Source organism: Anolis carolinensis, chromosome 1 (genome assembly GCF_035594765.1).
Source record: "Anolis carolinensis isolate JA03-04 chromosome 1, rAnoCar3.1.pri, whole genome shotgun sequence".
NCBI lineage: Eukaryota > Metazoa > Chordata > Lepidosauria > Squamata > Dactyloidae > Anolis > Anolis carolinensis.
In genome coordinates this window covers 238,674,011-238,688,903 of record NC_085841.1, presented here as the reverse complement: position 1 = coordinate 238,688,903, position 14,893 = coordinate 238,674,011, and the positions used below count along the sequence as shown (strand labels likewise).

Sequence of the window (14,893 nt, the reverse complement as noted above, 5' to 3'; positions counted from 1 at the left end):
ATAGGAACTGTAATCTGACACATCTGGAGAGGACCAAGTTGGGGGGAGGATTAGGTAGCCATGAGGTAGAAAATGCAAGTCTTTTCTCATGAGTTACAAATTGCATTGTATCTATGTTAGACAAAGAAAGTAAGGAAACAGAGTACAAAGGTTTCAATGTAGCTTGTGCTCTCCTTCTTCTTGGATATCAGCAGCAATTGCATGAAAAAACTACTTGTATGGACATTGTCCTGGAACCTTTCATCTTGCTGGAATGTGGTGCTAACCACAAGTGGATTTCCCCCCTTTAGAGTAGAGCACACAGACTGAGTAGAACTACTCTTTTGGGAGCCTCATGACTTGCTAACTGGTGCATGGGGTCTGATCTCACCCGTCTTTCATTCCTTTTTTTTCAGAACAGAGTTGTTCACCAGAACCCAGGAGAACGTAATTATCATATCTTCTATGCTTTATTAGCTGGCGTCAGCGGGGAACGAAAAGGTAATGGAATTTCCCAACAGTGTGCTCTTCTGTTCATTGAGAATCTCTGCTGCTGTTAGGGATGTTATTTCCATTTTTGCACTCCTTTTTCCTAACTTATTTCCTATATATACAGAAGGTAAAAAACAATATATATCTAAAACACAACAACAGCATTTTATATCTCTGATGTATCTCCGTCTTTCTCTGGCTGGATCTACATGGCCATATAAAATCCAGATTATCTGCATTGAAATTGATCATATGTGGAACCCCAGTGGCGCAGTGGGTTAAACCCTTGTGCCGGCTAAACTGCTGACCTGAAGGTTGGGTTGCTGACCTGAAGGTTGCTAGTTCGAATCTGCGAGACGGGATGAGCTCCTGTCTGTCAGATCTAGCTTGTGGGGACATGAGAGAAGCCTCCCTTCTAACACATCTGGGCTTCCCCTGAGCAGCGTCTCTGTAAACAGCCAATTATCTCACACCAGAAACAACTTGCAGTATGTTCTCAAGTTGCTTTTGACACGATTAAAAAAACTAGATTGTATAGCAATGTTGACTCATATAATTCAGTTTAAAGCAGATAATGGGGATTATCTGCTTTCATAATCTGGATTATATGGCAGTGTAGATCCAGCCCATGTTGTGAGTGTCCCACGTAGCAGGAGTTTAGGGATAAGGATAATTTCCTAGAATTAAGAGGCATGAGAATCACAGGAACAAAGATCTGCACCATTGATAAGGGACCTGAGATTTTTACATGTGGTCGAACTCCCACCATGCCAAGCCAGCATGACCAGTAGGCAGGAATATTGGGAGCAGTAGCCCAGCAACATTGAGGGGCACAGCCACCTACTCCCCAACTGGTAAGATGTTGGGTCCAGATCCCAGGTTGGGAATATCATTGCTCCTCTGACTTTACAGGGAAATGAGAAAGGTAGAGCCTCCACCACAGAAAGTGTAGTGGAAGCTCCTTCTTTGGAGACTTTTAAACAGAGGCTGGATGGCCATCTGTTGGAGGTGCTTTAAAATGCGATTTTACTACTTGGTAGGGATTGGACTGGATGGCCCGCAAGGTCTCTTCCAACTCTATGATTTTATGATTCTATGTATTTAAATAAAGTCTACTGTTCTGTGGTTCCTTCTTTGGGTTCTACCAGAACTTGAAAACATTACTTTGTGCAATAGACTCCAGAACCCTTCAACTACCATGGCTAATAGCACATGATATGATCTGAAAAACTCATTTTTCAAAACACTGAGTTCTATTCCCTATGAGTACGGAAACATACCGTATATACTCGAGTATAAGCCAACCCAAATATAAGCCAAGGCAACTAATTTTACCACAAAAAACTGGGATAACTTATTGACCCGAGTATAAGTTGAGGGTGGGAAATGAAGTAGCTACTGGTAATTTTTTTAAAAAAAAATAGATACCAATAAAATTACATTAATCAAGGCATCACTAGGTTAAATAATGTATATATATATGGATACAGATATACATGTACATGGATCTATAAGTACAGTAGAGTCTCACTTATCCAACACTCGCTTATCCAATGTTCTGGATTATCCAACGTATTTTTGTAGTCAGTGTTTTCAATACATCGTGATATTTTGGTACTAAATTCGTAAATACAGTAATTACTACATAGCATTACTGCGTATTGAACTACAGTAGAGTCTCACTTATCCAACATAAACGGGCCGGCAGGATGTTGGATAAGCGAATATGTTGGATAATAAGGAAAGATTAAGAAAAAGCCTATTAAAACATCAAAATAGTTTATGATTTTACAAATTAAGCACCAAAACATCACGTTACACAACAAATTTGACAGAAAAAGTAGTTCAATACGCAGTAATGTTATGTTGTAATTACTGTATTTACAAAATTAGCACAAAAATATCATGTTATATTGAAAACATTGACTACAAAAATGCGTTGGATAATCCAGAACGTTGGATAAGTGACACTCTACTGTACTTTTTCTGTCAAATTTGTTCTTAAACATGATGTTTTGGTGCTTAATTTGTAAAATCATAACCTAATTTGATGTGTAATAGGCTTTTCCTTAATCCCTCCTTCTTATCCAACATATATCGCTTATCCAACGTTTTACCAACCTGTTTATGTTGGATAAGTGAGACTCTACTGTATATAGGATTTGCAAAGACCTGCAAACATGAGGGGAAAATTCCTATATAAAATTAATGTATATAGATAGATACAGATATATAAGTATTGCAAATGCATGCAGGGGGTTAATATATCTGTAGGAGAGTTTTAACAAATATTTCAGGAAAAAATGCTTCTATAAGATTAATGGATATATTTTTTTTCTTCTTCCTGACTTGCAAGGGTGTTTTTCCCTTTTCAAAACACTCCCTTGGTTAAGAGCAAGGGAGGTTTTGGAAAACACACTGATAAGGGAGGATAAGAGAGAAATATATCATCTATTGCAAACAATGGCCTCCAGGTTCTGTTGCCCGGTCTTGACCTTGACCCCATTATAAGCCAAGGGAGGCTTTTTCAGTCAAAAAAAGAGGGCTGAAAAACTCGGCAAGATATATGGTAGATATATTTTTCTTGGACTTGGAGATGTTGGCCCAGTTTCTGAATTAACCTTTAGACAGTTTGTAAAGGAAAGCCTTTGGGGGGGGGGGGGGGCAGACTTGCCAGAGTACTGTGTATTCTTTGCATCAGGCCGGCCTGAAACGTACTGGACTCCCACGCTATTTGGAGCTTCCTTGCTGTCTTGGTCCTGGTCTATTTTCCCCTGCACTAGGATTCTCCCACATTTCCCAGAAATGCCCATCTTCCTGTGAGGGATGCAATTGTCATTAGGTTGCCCTGGTTGCACAGCTGCATTCCCCCAGTCCCTTCTCCCCTGCTGCGGTGTGAGGCTCACTAGGGCTCTGTCGGTGCCTTATGTTCTCTGCACAGGGCATGTTCAAATAAACTCATTTCTAGGGCACATCATTCAAATTAGCAGCGGCTGTTTTCCACGTTACACACCACATTAAGCACAGACATAGGTTCATAAGGGAGAAAAAGGCCCACATTAGAAATACAACAATATTAAGATCGTTTCTGAACATGCTTCAGGGCTCATGTCCCAGAAACCCATGATAAATGTGGGCCATTTTATAAAGCTGAGATTAAAATGGGTGTTAAGTACCCATAAAAGAAATAGCACAAATGATGCCTTTCACTCTTTCCCAGGTCCGTTTTTGCTTGGGGTGGTGATAATGGAATAACCTTTATTTCCGATGTAGTAAACACATGCATGCCATCCATATTGCACAGTTGAAAAACTGGGACATGTATATTCAAGAAATATCAGTGTGTTGTTGAAATGGCAGAAATTATTAATGAGGAAGGATAAGCTAGGAGAGGCTGCAGCAGTTTGATTTCGCCTGAGCCTACTGTACTATTGGGGGTCCTTTTACATTGCCATATAATCCAGAATGTCAAGGCAGCTAATTCACATTATCTTCTTTGAACTGGATTATCTGAGTCTACACTGCCATATAATCCAGTTCAAATTTAAAAAGGTAAAGGTTTCCCCTGACGTTAAGTCCAGTCATGTCTGACTCTGGGGGTTGGTGCTCATCTCCATTTCTAAGCCGAAGAGCCGGCGTTGTCCGTAGACACCTCCAAGGTCATGTGGCTGGCATGACTGCATGGAACGCCGTTACCTTCCCGCCGGAGCGGTACCTATTGATCTACTCACATTGGCATGTTTTCGAACTGCTAGGTTGCCAGGAGCTGGAGCTAACAGCAGCCACTCACGCCGCTCCCAGGGTTTGAACCTGAGACCTTTCGGTCTCCAGCTCAGTGCTTTAACGTACTTCGCCACCGGGGCAAATTTTATATTTATATTTTATACAGCTGTGTAGAAAGGTTCTAGGAAGGGTATGTTCTTCCTCCTCATCTCTGGATGCAGGATGAATTGATCGCAAACTATGTTTGCACTTTGAACTCCGTTTACAGGAGTTGAGATGATCTGAGGGAAAGTAGGAAGAGAAGAGAGAAACTGGGGACTTTTAAAAGCCATTGAGGGCCCTTCCAGACAGCCCCTATATCTCAGGATCTGATCCCAGGTTTTCTGCTTTAAACTGGATTATATGAGTCCACACTGCCAGATAATCTGGGATAAATAGAAAACCTGGGATCAGATCCTGGGATGTAGGGACTTTCTGGAATAGCCCTGAAAAAGTGGGATGACAGATAATGTGCTTTTAAGGATGTATTTTAACTGTGTTGTGCCCCACCTTGAGCTGAAAAGAGAGTTGGGTAGTAAAACTTATTATTAGGTAAAGGTAAAGGTTTCCCCTGATGTTAAGTCCAGTTGTGATCAACTCTGGGGGTTGGTGCTCATCTCCATTTCTAAGCCGAGGAGCCAGTGTTGTCCATAGACATCTCCAGATCATGTGGTCGGCATGACTGCATGGAGCATCGTTACCTTCCCGCTGGAGCGGTACCTATTGATCTACTCACATTTGCATGTTTTCGAACTGCTAGATTGGCAGGAGCTGGGGCTAACAGCGGGCGCTCATTCCACTCCCGGGATTTGAGCCTGGGACCTTTTGGTCCGCAAGTTCAGCAGTTCAGCACTTTAACACACTGTGCCACGAGGGGCCCCTAAAACAACAACAACAACTACTTCTTCTTCTTCTTCTTCTTCTTCTTATTCTTATTATTATTATTATTATTATTATTCAAGGATTTTCATGCCAATGTGAGACAATTGGTGGCTATGCAGGTGTCATTCAAGAGGAAAAGGATATAATAATAATAATGATGATGATGATGATGATGATGATGATGATGATGATGATGATGATGTTAATAATAACAACAGCAACATTCACTTCTTAGCCACTCTTCCTGTGGATTGAGGCAGGGAACGACGAATGACACAACACACATAAAACCATATATGTGGCATAAACATTAAACATCTATAAAAACATATAAGCCAAATACATATTGACATCCATCAATAAATAGTTTTAAACCATAATTTTAAAATAATATGAACGGGCTTCCAATAAGTGCAGTTGCCTCTGTAATGCTCAATGGAGCCAGTGTTTACAGGGTCAAAGCCCCAGGATATCTGGATTAGCAGGGTCCATAATATCATCTGCTTCCTCCCATTCCCCTATACCACTGGATTTAGCTGCAGTCCTCCCAGTACATTAAAGGGGAAATGGATTTTCCCCAACATTGTGTCGGCATGATCTTCCACTGGAATAATCCAAGGTATTATAAGGTGACTTGGTCTCGAGTGGGTAAGATGGATTAACTGTACAAAGCATCATTTCCCAGTAAAGATGAAAAATGCTAAAATATTCATCAGTAGCTAAAAATAAATCAATATATCTATCTGCATTTTGAATTCTACTTGGAGGTGCTGCAAAAGAGGATGGGAGAATAAAGTGCAGCCTGCATTTGCAGCCCTCTAGGCCTTTTCAGTGTTCCCGGGGGCACCCCCAGGATGCATTGTACCCCCAAAGTCCACTTGAAGCCAGTGTCACTTACAGAGAGTACAGGTGTGCAAGTAAGCAGCTAGCGAGTGTGATTCAGGAGCATTGATGCCAATTGTTATTGGAAATAAGCTAAACTTTTATTATAGGATCTTCATTAGAGAAAGGAAAGCTTTGTGAAGTTGGTCGGCTAAGCTAAGCTAAGCTAAAACAGGAAGAGGAATAAATTAGTTTTAATTTTGAAGCAAATAGACAGAGAGAAAAGTTTATTTCTAAGCATGTAAGCCTAAAAAAGGTGCATAAGACATGAGGACATTTTGGGTTGCTTCATTCATTAATGCTACCGCTGCTGCTCTCTCTAAAGCCCCATCTACACTAATACAATGCAGTTTCAAACTGCATTATATTACTGTGGGGTCTTAGAAGCATTTTAGGCCCAGGAGAGACCTTTAAAAAAACATAAAGTGATTCAGGCCACTTCCTGTTGTGTTCACACACACACACTTTGTTATTTGTTGCAACAGCTCCACTGACTACCAGTCCGTTACTGGGCACAATTCAGTGTTGATTGTGACCTATAAAGCCCTAAACAGCTTGGGTCTTGCTATCTAAAGAGCTGTATTCCTCTATAGAAGAATGCCTAGGCATTAAAATCTGCAGGAGAAACCCTTCTCTCAATCACATCGCTTTGCAGACACTTCTCCAGATTAGCTCTTTCCCTTTTGTCCTTCTGCTGGACAGCAAAGGCATTTCTTCTCAGGCAGGCCTTCAACAATTGATTGCCTGGTGTGGTTTGATGTTTTAAAAGAGATGTGCTGGACTTTTAAATGGTTTTGTACTTACTGGTTATTAGTTTGGTGTTTTAAAATATTTTAGGGTTTTAGGACTATAATTCATTTAATTTTTTTCTTACTGAGTGTAATCAATTGTTTTATTTATTGGACCTTTTAAATTACGTTCTAAGCCACCTTGCCTCCGAGCACTAGGAGAAAGCTGTGAAATAAACTGAATGTATGAATTAATGAATAAAATAAATATAGGTTGGCTGTCCCTTATTCAAAAGTCTTTGGACCAGAAGTGTTTGGGGTTTTGGATTATTTTTGTTTTGGAATACAGTGTTCCCTCACTACTTCGCGGTTCACTTTTTGCGGATTTGCTGTTTTGCGGTTTTTAAATAAACTCTAAAAGAATATTATAAATCATTAAAAATTGCAATTTACAGCATAAGGAAGGAAGGAGAAGCCAAAGAGATATGTTGATTATTATGATGGTTTTATTGATATTGATGTTTTATTGTTGGTATAATTGTTTCATCATTTTATTGTTGTATGTTTTCGGGCTTGGTCCCCATGTAAGCCGCTCCGAGTCCCCATTGGGGAGATGGGGCGGGGTATAAAAATAAAGTTATTATTATTATTATTATTATTATTATTATTATTATTATTATTATTATTATAAAATGAGCCAGTGGCAACGGGAGGAGAAGGAGGCGATTTATCAATACACGATTGGTTGATAAAGACGTAAAATAGTGTATAACTACTAAAATAATGTATAAATATTAAAATAAATATAGTGTCCCTACTTCGCAGATTTTCACTTACTGCGGGTGGTCCTGGAACCTAACCCCCGTGATAAGTGAGGGAACACTGTACCTGTATTTGCATACAAGTCCATAACATGAAATGGGATGCAGGTCTAAACACAGTAATGGGTGATTTTCCTGTCCTGGAATGGGTTACATTCTCCTCAATAGGGACAATGCATAGTCAGGAGATGCATTTTGATTCCCCCCTGTCTTTAGCATAGTGCTTTTCAACCTGTGGGTCCCCAGATGTTTTGGCCTTCAACTCCCAGAAATCCTAACAGATGGTAAACTGGCAGGGGTTTCTGGGAGTTGTAGGCCAAAACACCTGGGGACCCACAGGTTGAGAACCACTGCTTTAGAGCAGGGGTCCCCAAACTAAGGCCCGGGGGCCGGATGCGGCCCTCCAAGGTCATTTACCTGGCCCCCGCCCTCAGTTTTATAATATAATATTTTATATCATTTTAAATAATATAATATATTGCATATACATATAATATTGATAATAATATTATAATGTTATACGATATACTAATAATACCATATAATAATATTAATTATGATATATATTACATATAATATTACAGTATAGTGGTATAGTTCAATATAGTAATATATAATGCTAATATTTTGCTATGCTAATAATATAATATATTGTATGTACATACAGCTTCTCTGAGTCCCCTTCGGGGTGAGAAGGGCAGGATATAAATGTAATAAATAAATGCAGTAAAAAAATAATTAATTTTAGACCTAGGCTCGCCCAAAGTCAGAAATGACTTGAAGGCACACAACAACAACAATCCTAATTAACTTGACTATCTCATTGGCCAGAAGCAGGTCCACACTTCCCATTGAAATCCTGATAGGTTTATGTTGGTTACAATTGTTTTCATTTTAAAGTATTGCATTGTTCTTTCATTGTTATTGTTGTTGTTTTGCACTACAAATAAGACATGTGCAGTGTGCATAGGAATTTGTTCGGGTTTTTTTCCCAAATGATAATTCGGCCCCTCCACAGTCTGAAGGATTGTGGACCGGCCCTCGGCTTTAAAAGTTTGAGGACCCCTGCTTTAGAGAATCAAGCGGCCTTAATGGCCAAGCTTTGTCTAATACAGTAGCTGTAACCATTCCTGACCAATGAAAAATGTTCATGGTAAGCTATGCTTGGAATGGATAGCCTCAATTTTAGACTGTCATAATGCACTCTATGTGAGTTACCTTTGGGCTAGTTATGGACTTTGCATCTAGTGCATAATGCAAGAGCCAGGCTGCTTTAGGAGGTCTCTTGCCAGATGGAATGGTTTCTCCATTGAGATTTGCTCCACAGTTGTGGTTGTTTCCTCTGTCAGCTGAAAACCTATTTGTTTAACTCAGACATGCTGCTCGTTTTCTTAATTGTTAACCCTAACAATCACCCATGGCTTTCAATTAATTATTTTGGTAGATTTTATTGTTTTTTAAATTATTTCCATATTTCCATTATCTCTCTACTTTGGGATTTCTTCAAATGAAGCGCAACACAAAATATAAAAAATGTTCTTATCGGGGGGTTTTTTCAGTCTGTAATTTTCCCACTTATATAAACTACCACTTATTAAACTGTGGGTCCTGACCCCAGATGGGATCCCCCTAACTTAGTGTTGGGGCCACAATCATTTTGGCAACAGTAAAAGATTCTGAACACCAGTCATTTATACAAATTTGTTAGTAATGATGCACAATGAACTCTGCAGAAAATGCTTCATCTGTACTCCACAAAAAGGGAAAATCAGCCTGTTTAACAAGTCCTGCAAATGCTTATTTATTATCAGTAAATGTTGATTTTGATACTTATTTGATGTACCTATATAACTGGTGTCATATAAAAATTTCTCAGATGGAAAGGGGTCACGAGTGGAAAAAGTTTTTAAAACCCCGATATAAAAAATAGTTGAAGGCAATTTCTGGGCTAGTCTTTGCCTTACAATACTTCTTCCATAACTTGTTGTTCACCACTTGAAAACATTACAGACAACAGCACACAGGAACTTCCAGCCCAAATGGCCAATGTTGAAAGATTCTAGGAGTCCGAGTGGAAAACAACCTTATATTTCCAAGCTCTGATGTTGTCTCTGACTTCCATGCTTCTGGCTCTATATTTAAGTGATTGTACTATATAGACTCTAGTTTTATAGCATATGAGGAGTGCAGTTAGAGGGAGAAATCTGGCTGCTTCTTGAGTGTACAACATGGCTCATCTTACTATTTTCCCCCACCCTCTTTGCCCTTGTTTCTTTTCCCCATCATTTTGCTTTTCCAAATGCTTTTGCCTTTTTCCTGGGAATACATCCCTACAGAAGCCCTGTCTCTGCTGGATCCCAAGAATTACCGTTATTTAAACCAATCTGGCTGCATAACCAATGAGAACTTGGATGACAAAGAGATGTTCAGCAAGGTCATGGTAAGTCGCCTTCTTGTCTTCAGGCAAAACTTTATGCAAAACCTATGTTCCTTTACACTGCCCAGTTTTAGCACAATTATTCCACTTTATCCAGGCATGGCAACTTCCTATAGAATTCTGGGGTTGGTTAAACCGCTAAGGGCTCTCTGGCAAAGAATTCTGTACTGCAAATCCCAGCATTCCTTGGAATTAAACCATAGTAAGTACATAAAATGGAACCATGGTGTTATCATTAGGTAGTATGAAAGAATCCTTGGTATGCATGTATGGCTTCGTAAATGAAGTTGTTCATGGTTCTGTCTTAGATGAACATTAAATTTCCGTTGGAGTAAGAATTGGGAACAAAATTCATACAGTCAAGAGAGTTTCATTCCTTGTTGTAGTGCTTTTTAATTGCTTTATTTAATTTATTGTCAATTAAAGGTTTTAAAAAGTAGCCTGAAGTCACTTCCCCTTGATGTTTTTCTCTTTGTTTTTTGAAGTTCTTCTTCATGGTCTCTGTGACTCACACAATGTGGTTCCCTGCGTAGTGTCTCATTTGGAACTTTATAGAGCTCTTGCATAAGCTTTTTGGTGGAGATCCACCCACTCCCTGTGTGCCATTCTGGCATGCTTCCTACTTAAACTGGAGAGGAAACTTCTCTAAAGCTATTGTTTAATTCTGTCTTTCCTATCTCATTGTGACTTTGGCTTTGTTTACTTTTATTATCAGTATTTTATTTGGATTCATTTTTGGCTTGACTCTTATTGATTTGATGCAGACTGGATATCAATTACATTTTGGATAAAATACTGTTACCTGTGTAGGGCACTCCTACCTTTTTGGGATTTATGGCCTCACTGGCTTCTGACCAGAAATGTGTGTCTTGGGTAGCAAAGATCCCAAAAAGAGAAGATCACTCTAAGTGTCTTCTTGGTTTAAAAAAGGACACTCAGTTGATGCCTGCTTGCATTGCAGAGTGTTTACACCTCAGTGACTTCCAAGATTAAGGTGCTGTTGTATGAGAACATCTTAAGGGCTGCTACCTGCATTTCTGAATCTGGGTGTAGCACTAAAGTCTCTTCTGGGAAGGGCCTGTCATGTACCCTTTCTTACTACTGGATCTTCTCACTATCCATGATGGGGAGGGGAGGCATCCCAACCTGCATACCATCAAACCAACAACTTGAATGGCTTTTTCTCATATGCCCCTCTAAATGCTTTATGGCTGCATCACACAGATCATCTACTCTGTATTCTTGTGCTTGTAAGTAGATTAAGTATATTGAATTTCTTCAGCATAAAGAATCTATTTCAGAGGAGGCAAGAGTTACACACGTGTTGGACTTTTTTGGTTTCCTTATCGCTATCTTTCATCAAATGTTATTTGTCAGATGTATCTTAGCATTTCCAGCATCTTGGCGGGTCCTCCTTTTTTAAGGACTCACTGGTTAAAGCCTTCTTGAAAAGCTATAAAAATCTGCATCAATCTTGTGGTTGAAATCACTTCTCAGAGGAACCTAGAACTAATTCTGTTCCAAATGTCTAAGGGCCCTTCCACACAGCCATACAACCCGGAATATCAAGGCAGAAAATCCCACAATATCTGCTTTGAAATGCCATATGTTTCAGTTCAAAGCAGACAATGTGGGATTTTATTCAGCTGTGTGGAAGGGGCCTCCAAGACCATTTTAGTCCTTGGCTTCACGTGACATAAAATTACTCACCTGGAAGACAGCATTCTTTGTTGCAGTCATCTTGGCAAGAAGAGCCAATGACCGATTCGCTCTATGGGGTTGCCAAACTTACAGAAGACCACCTTTGGATATCTCCTTCCTCCTGAAGTTGGTGTCTTTTTCTGTCTAAATCCAGATACTGTTCTCCTAGCATTCCTTCAAAAGCTTTCGGTGGATCTGGAATGCTCTCTCAACGTATTTGATGTCCTCTGGGCTTCGGCCTTTATGTTTGATCGTTCTTCTAAGAGGACACAGAAACTCTTTGTCTGCTACTCATCTGCCAAGAAAGGATTCCCTGTCTTTGCACAGTGTCTGTCCAAATGGGTCTCAGCAACTATCAGACTAGTATATGAATTTGCTGGCAAATGTCCTTCTGCACAACTGAGAAGCCATTGGACTAGAGCAGTGGCTGCATCTGCTGTCTCTTTTGCATGGTGTGCTTCCAAATCTGTAAAGAGGCTATCTGGCCTCCGCCTCTGACATGTTTCTCCCTATAGACTGAACACTAGGGTACATCTACACTGTAGTAATAATAGTTTGACACCACATTAATTACCATGGACCAATGCTGTGGAATCATGGGAGTTGTAGCTTGGTGAGACACCATCAATATTTGACAAAAAAGACTAAAGACCTTATAAAAGCACAACTCCCATGGTGTGGTATGCAAGGTATGGGTGGAGTAACACCAAAAAACTCATCTAAGAAGCCTTTGACAATACAATTTATGTATTTATTTACAGTATTTATATTCCGTCCTTCTCACCCCGAAGGGGACTCAGGGCAGATCACATTGTATACATATAAGGCAAACATTCAATGCCCATATACACATAGAACCAAGACAGAGTCAGACGCAGAGGCAATTTAACCTTCTCCTGAGGGGATGTTCGATTCTGGCCACAGGGGGGAGCAGCTGCTTCATCATCCACTGTGATGGCACTTCCTCATTCCAACATCGTAAATTAGTTAAATTTGCCTCCCACTTTATAATTGGTACCTTCTTTCCTACTTGATATATACAACTATCTTTTGGGTTGCTAGGTCAGCAACGAGAAGGGGCTATTTTTTATTTTTTAATTGACGGGTGCTCACCCCGCCACAGGCTGGCCTCGAACTCATGACCTCATGAGTTACAATCTTGTAAGAATTCTTCAAGGTTACAAATTATGTACTATGCAGGTGCAGATATATTGAGTCTGAGTTCACAAATGACCCCTCAAAGAACTACAGTTACAGGAAAGCAACTTGTCCTTTTGCATCACAATGCTTGCTTCTTTAATTCTGAAAAGCTGAGATAAGGAAGGGCTTACTCATTAGAAAAATAATGTGTGTGGCGATGTGCATGGTGTAGGTAGGGACTTGATGTGCAGGGATATAGCATATTTATTATTTATAATATGCTTTCAAAGCAATATGCACAAAACAAAGTGCAATTTGAGAGATAAAGTCAATGGTATGTGATAAAGCAAAGACAAAGAGAGGGCAGATCAGGAAAGGGATAGAAGAGGAGAAACATAATGAGAAGGAGAGCAATTCTTCCTATAGCCTTGGCAGACACAATCAACTCTTCTCATAACCTTGGCAGGCGCAGGTTCCAGCATCAAATGAAATTTAGTCTGTAAAAGAGCTGTACATGAGCTATCTAGGTGGTTGAACCTTTTTGGGGACAGGGTTAAACACTCAGTCAAGCTCCTTTAAACTATGGACTGAAATGCAACGCGTGGGAGGGATTCACTGCCCCATGACTTTGGAACAATGAGATGCCACAGAGGCAGAAATAGTCCAAGCAGAATCCCACCAAGTGCAAAGTATGAGGGGTCATTTCTGACCAGGGGTGATGCACCTGTCTCTGCCTTAGTAGTTTATGGTGCTTGGGCAGCGTGTTGTAGTGATTTGAGGATTGGACTCTGGAGACCAGGGTTTGATTCCCCGCTCATCCATGAAAACCTACTTCAACACACTCTCAGCCCAAGAAAACATGTGTGTATTCATGTGCATTAAGACTTGGGGAAGGCATATCTTTTGAGGTTCTATCTAGCACCACTATCAAGGGTATATTAACGCTTCCAAGCATAGTTTTAAATCCTGCAATTCCCTATAGATGACAGCATTTTTCATTTGTAACCCTTTTGTGTTTTCTCATTGCTTCCCTCCTTTTTCTTACCGCAACATGCTTTGAGCAGACTGCTCTTGAGGTGATAGGATTCAGTTCCGAGGAAATCAGAGACATCTTCAAGCTGCTTTCTGGCATTCTGCTGCTTGGCAACATTGACTTCATGACTGCAGGAGGAGCTCAGATTACAACAAAAACTGGTACGTGGTGCCCCTCTCTGAGGGGAATCTCTTCAAGAAACCTACTCCCTCAGAATTTTTTAAAACAATTAAAGTAACTGAAAAGTAATAAGTGGCACAACAAGTTACTTTTTAAACATCAAAACAAGTAATGATAAGAAGTTATGTTTTGAAAGCACTTTAATAAGTCCTGTGTTTTCACAAGCATTTACTACTGCTGCCTGTCTATCATCATCTCTCCTAGTGCTGAATAATGTCAGCGAGCTGCTTGGCTTGGATACTTTCCAGCTGTCTGAGGTGCTCACCCAGCGATCCATGTTTCTACGAGGGGAGGAGATCAGCTCTCCTCTCACTGTGGAGCAGGTGAGTGAGCAACTCCCCACTTTGCACTTACTGTGGCAGCGCATCCACATTGAAAGGGCATTTGCCCCTAGGTGGCAGCATCCACATGGGTGTCTGGGGAAAACATAGCCTAGGGGGATTTCTCATATTTGATCATACATTTGCTATATTCCGAGTATGGCTGAGGAATTATAAGTGAGCATTGGCAAAGGGAAGCTGTTTGCATGGAATGAGGATGTGGTGGATCCTGTTAATTACTCTAGACCAGGGTTGTGAATCATGTGCCTCTCCAGATGTTGGATTGCAACATCTTGGTGTTCCTTGTCTTTTGCTGGCTATGATTGATCGGAGTTGTACTCCCAACAACATCTAGAACAGGGGTGTTACAACTTTTTGGCTTTTCTGAGCCACATTGGAAATAGAAGAATTCTCTTGCATAGCACAGAACTGTAAAACTGAAGCCACCATTTTGTGTTGGGCTGCATTCATAGGCATGCTAGGCTACAAATAGTGAAAGCAGACAGCACGCAGCAGCACTGTGCCAAATACAGAAT

The 14,893-nt window shown here is 40.2% G+C and overlaps 1 protein-coding gene across 1 annotated transcript in view; it reads left to right on the top strand.

The window, feature by feature from the left end:
- LOC100560499 (unconventional myosin-X) overlaps positions 1-14,893 on the top strand; it is a 120,491-nt gene that overhangs the window by 46,763 nt on the left and 58,835 nt on the right. Inside the window, exons 8-11 of the mRNA XM_008111784.3 lie at positions 396-480; positions 9,883-9,986; positions 13,889-14,018; positions 14,242-14,360. Of these exons, the coding sequence (XP_008109991.2) occupies positions 396-480; positions 9,883-9,986; positions 13,889-14,018; positions 14,242-14,360 (438 nt within the window). The remainder of the gene's footprint in view (positions 1-395; positions 481-9,882; positions 9,987-13,888; positions 14,019-14,241; positions 14,361-14,893) is intronic.